General features: G+C 39.4%; 1 protein-coding gene across 1 annotated transcript; it reads right to left on the minus strand.

Annotated features, from left to right (window-relative positions):
- Nucleotides 1-1,973: 1,973 nt before the first annotated feature.
- LOC142355522 (uncharacterized) lies at nucleotides 1,974-2,735 on the minus strand. The gene has a single exon (XM_075407653.1). It carries the CDS (start codon nucleotides 2,733-2,735, stop codon nucleotides 1,974-1,976), a length of 762 nt encoding a protein of 253 aa, XP_075263768.1.
- Nucleotides 2,736-5,429: the final 2,694 nt, after the last annotated feature.

Genomic DNA, 5,429 nt, shown 5'->3' on the forward strand with positions numbered 1-5,429 from the left:
TTTCTTGAAAGTTTGCAGGTAATCTTTCAACAAGTTCCGGGTTACTTGAAGTCCATTTGCGAATCTCAAACCCTGCTTCTGAAAGAACTGCTATGATTGAGTCCTGCAGTTTCATTGCACTTTCTTGATCGGGTGCTCCTGTCAACAAGTCGTCGACGTACATGTCTGTCATGATTCCTAGCTGTACATTTCTGTCCGTAATATCTTCTGCTAAACCTGTAATGGACGAACATAATGAAACGCTGATGATGCTATTCCGTACGTGACACGTGTCATTCTTAATGTCTTTTTATCTGTTGAGTTTCCTTCCAAAGTAGTCGATGATAGTCTTTTTCTTTGGCGTCCAGTTGCACTTGTCTGTACATTTTTTCAATGTCTACTGAAAGGGCAACAGTATACATACGGAAACGGATCAGTATGCTGAATAGATCTTTCTGGATCTTGGGTCCCACCATCAGTCTATCGTTCAAAAAAATGCCATTGGTAGTCTTTGCTGAACTATCAAAGACTACACGCAGCTTCGTTGTTGTAATTGAGTCTCTGGACACACAGTGATGGCTGAGATAATAGCTTTTCTCCTTTGGCAGTAGCATCTCATTTGCGGGTATTTCTTCCATGTATCCTGGTTTAATGAACTCCTGGATGAACTGGTTATATCGTCTGTACAGATCAGGCTAATTTTGAAGTCTATAAAGGAGACTTCTAAGTCTTCGTCGTGGTTGCTGCTGAGAATCCCCCAGTTCCCCAATTTCTTTCTTAAAGGGCAGTTTCTACGATGAACCTTTCGTCAGGGCTTCTTTGTGTGGTTGAATTGAAGTGTTCTTTTCTTCACATCTTGTTTCTTCTTCGGTCAGATGTTTAGTTGCAGGCACTTCCTCATTTTCTCAAAAACGCTGTCAACTGTCCTCAAATGATGATACAAAGCAGGTTTGCAAACTGGAAGAATTGGAAGTTTGCACGTTTTCGCGTCCGATTGCTAACCAACCGAATACTGAGAGTCGATAAGTAACGGGGATGTTTGGTTCTTTCAGTCGGTTGTTTCGAACCATCAAGTCTTCGTAGTATCCAGCTCCAATGATGAGATCAACTTGGGCGGGTTTCTTAAAGTAGGGATCAGCCAACTTTAGTTCCTTTACTGTCTCCCAATTGTCTGTGTTGATGTACCGAGAGGGCAAATCGTTTGTCATTTTTGTGAAAACTGACGCGTCAATGATAATTGGTGCTTTATTTTTCGGTTGAAGGCAAAGGTCAACAAATCCGCGATTAGCTGAGACTTCATTTCCTCCGAGTCCAAAAACACGAATATTGTTCCTCTTTCTTTTTAGCTGAAGTATTTGTACTGCAGCTCCAGTTACAAGATTATTCTGAGATGCAGAGTTTTCTCCTTACGATTTCTCCTTGGACATTAACCGGAACAATTGCTGTCTGGAGAAAAATTTCCTGTGTCTTGTTTTCATGCGTGAGGGCTTTTGTTATCTTTTGATCGATAGTTGTTTGTTCTGCATTACTGCTTGAAGCTCCAGATGTAACCTTTCCCTGTTCCCTTGCGTTGGGTTTAGGGCTGTTTCCAAACAATTTTTTCACTTGATTGTTGACTTGATGGGCATCTTCTCGATGCAACAAGGTGTGATGCTTTCGTCCACATTGGCGGCATGATGAACCTTCGCAGTTCTCTGCTCGGTGTCCTGGTCGTAGACAATTGAAACAAAGTCTTTTGATTTTGATCAGCTGGGCTCGCTCCTTGACACCTAAAACTTTGAACTTCCCACATTTGAAAATCCGGTGTTCCTCTTCACAACATTCGCATCGCTGATTCGTTGTCGTGATCTGTGTGTGAAGGTGTCTTTGTCCTTGATTTTATAGCGAATAAGATCATTTTTTGACATTTCATGAACTGTTGCTTGATGCGGCTGACTCCAAGGCTTGAACACTTTCCTCCAGGAAAGTCCTTAGTTCCTGATAGCTCTGTAGTTCTATCCCTTTGAAGGAAGCTCCCAGAACTTTTGTGTTTCGGAGGGCAGTTTTTCTGCAATCAAGTAGACAAAGAAGGGGTGCTGATGCTCAACTGGTTGTCCCTTGTTCCGATGAGAAACTCTGTTCTCTTTCATTGTGTCGACAAGTTTTCGTAATTCCCGCGTGTTTTCATTTGAAACTGGTCGATAGGAAACAATTCCATGGACGTGGGCTCGCAGTATCAATCTTTTGTTGTCGTATCGGTTCGGCAAAAATTCCATTGCAACATTGAAATTGTCGTCGGTGACTGTGATTGAAGTTAACATCTTCGAAGCTTCTCCTTTCATTACTGACGTCAGGTACTGTAATCTCAAACTGTTTGTCAACTGAACGTTATCTATTACTGCTCCCTTGAAGCGATCGAAAAACGATATCCAGTCCAAGTAGTTTCCGGAAAAACTGGGCAAGTCGAGCTTCGGCAGATTAATGTTCTGCATATTTTTCGAAATCGTGGGGCTTCCGGCTGCAAATGAGCACTCTTGTGACGAGTGTCTAATCTTTCGCTGAACAAACCGATGAGCATAGTCGATCTTTTGGCATATCTTGTCATCATACTCCTCTTTCTCAACAATTTCATCGTCCAAGTTGTTGGGATCATCAAAAAGAGACTGAATCTTTTGGTTCTGCTGATATAGGAAGGCTTGCCTCTTCTTCAATAATTCAACTATCTGCTGCAGTCGGATGAGGTCGACTTCATTGAGAAGTGTGAACGGTTTGTTCATTATGCCGTCTGCTTCATTGTAGAGTTTTGTTGCAAATCCTCTATGAGCTCCACACGAAGAAGATCTAGATTTTCTGGCATGTTTCTGATGTGCTGTTGTCTCACTGTTCTTTGCTTTGCTTTTGATGCTGTTTTTAGTCGTATTTTTTGGCTGTATTCTTTTTGGCTAAAAACTCAGAAAACAAATTAAAACAACGTGAAAGTGGTAAATATAGGGTTGTATCTATCCCCACAGCAAAAGTGCGGCCAATTTTAACGCGCAAACTTAGTCTTAGTACTTCAGGGGTCAAGGTAAGCTAACAAAAACCGAGTTCTCGATGAGAACTAGAGCGAGAGATTGAATTCCCCTGAATTTTTCAAAAAAAAAACAGCAGAATCTTGAGTATACAGTTACCCCACCAGGTATCCTCTACCGGGTCCGTTGGTTGGGTTAATCAACCTAGTTATACAAGTTAATCAACTTGAATAACATGTGGGGGGATGATGGTATCTAGTGGGGGTCTGATTTTCAATTTCCCTTTAAGTTTCCCCTTTTTAGGTTATCAACAAATTTTTGAGAGAGTGAATGCTTTGGGTGCTTAATGCTTTGACTATTTTATCCTTAACCTATTTTTCGGCAGACCATTAAATGTTGCGTCGCAACACCTATTTTTTTAAATTAGACTTGCTTTAAACGCTTTAAAGACTTAAATGCTTTATTTTTTGTTTTATGGTACTGTTGATCAATTCTTCTTCCCTTGTACCTACATGTTGTTCCAATTCGTTGAAACTTGTTGGTTTATCTAAATTACCTAATTGAGCTGTACCAAGCTTACCTACCTAAACCTTACCAATCTTGCCTACCTCAACCTTACCAACCTTACCTACCTCAACCTTACCATTCTTTCTTACCTCACCTTGACCAACCTTACCTACCTTAAACTTACCAATCTCAACTTTACCTACCTCAACCTCACCAACACGGATTGCTGTGAAGGGTGACCCTGGTGGGATGAAATAATGGAGATAGATGAGATCTAAAAAATCAACAGAGAAAACGGTTAGCAATTCAGCAATTGTATAGTCTTTTCGTTATAGATAATGTGTATATAGTATGTGGCTATATAGTTTCACTTTGTGAGCTGTTGTTTTGCAATTTGTTGGTATTGTTCATCCAACCAAAGAAGTTCATTAATATATTTTAAATCATACGAGGCTGGGATAGCGTCGAGGTTAATTGTGTATACAATTTCTGTGTAGAAAAGGTCTGATAATGTGGATGTCGACTGTGGCTGAAATATTTGAAGATAGAAAAGAGCGCTATGTTCGTTGTTAATTTCCCTAAAATAGAAAACACATTCAAAACAAATGTGTGAAAATGAAATATGATCTAAGTTGTAAAAATATCTTGAAAGCCAATTTGTTTAGGTTTAAAGATCTGAACAGAACGAAAAATGTCTGCGTATGGCTTTCTCTTAAATAATACTTCCAGTCTTCGTAATTTGCATACCTGGTTATTATAGTAGATGGAGTTTTCCTTCAGTACTGTGATACTAAAAGTGTAGAGCAGAGTTGTGTTTCGGCTAGCCGTGATTTGGGATGCTGCTTGGAGCGAAAGTTTTAGAAAGTACTTAGTAATGTAATGTGTGACAGCTCTTTAGATCAGAGAAGAAGTAAAAATTTGAGTTGAGAGAGAGGCTTAGAAAGGAAATGTTTCAAAAGTTCAAACTTGAGAGAAAATTTAGAGAGAAAACTTTCAATGTGTTGAAAATTTTCTATGTCTTTGCTATAAAAGCAAAGAGAAAGAAGAGAGAGAGAGAAGCAACTATATTGAGAGAGTGGAAGACTGAGAAGTGATTTTAGACGATATGATATAGCATGATCACAATTTTTTTTCGAGGAAAAAATTTACCGAATCATATCTTGGAAAATAAATGAGATTCGGGAATTCTTCCCGGACCGAGGCGTGTTAACTTAACTTTTAGTTAATTTGCTTTTTATTAGTTTCGTGGGGAATAGCTTGTAATCCCATTCCATTCATTTCCTAATGGAGGGGTTTTTATGGTTCTGCTAGGGTAGCAGGTGAAGAGATAGTCCATGTGCTTTGTTCACTATACTAAAGAGCTTGAATATTTTTCCCAGCGAAAGTAATTGTGGGTGAGAGGGGAGAAGGAACTATCCAAGTTAACCCTCTTGTACAGGAGAACGAGGGAAGTAGTTTTTATTGGACTTATATTTATTAGGTATTTTGTGTGTTATGCGTAATTGCATTCGGCTAACCAAAGCGAGAAGAGTGATTTTGTGTGTTTTAAGAGAGGCATTTATATATGCTTATACGTTCGTTGTTCTTGATGCCACCATTTTTGAGTACGGTATAAGGACTCTATCGTCCTTCATCGGTTGGCGTCGAAGACGTGTATCTCTTGTAGTGTAGTTTTCCGAGGGGCTCTCGGATATATCAGACGAACTACAATGTGATGGGGGAGAAGGGTCGGTTTTAGATGGTATGTCTGGGTTGTCTAGACTGATCGAGTCAGACTTTGGCATATTGATAGTTGATTTTTTAGGATGAACTCTTAATAGTGAATTATTTGAGAAATATTTCTCTATTTGTTCTTGAACGAAAGGTTCTTTCGGGTAATATGGTACAATGTTACTTCTGTGACGGTTGATTTGTTCATCAGAGAAAACTTCTAGTTTAAAAGTAACCAAAAGG

This window comes from Convolutriloba macropyga, unplaced genomic scaffold (assembly GCF_964194025.1).
Source record: "Convolutriloba macropyga unplaced genomic scaffold, txConMacr16.3 SCAFFOLD_2707, whole genome shotgun sequence".
Classification (NCBI taxonomy): Eukaryota; Metazoa; Xenacoelomorpha; order Acoela; family Convolutidae; genus Convolutriloba; species Convolutriloba macropyga.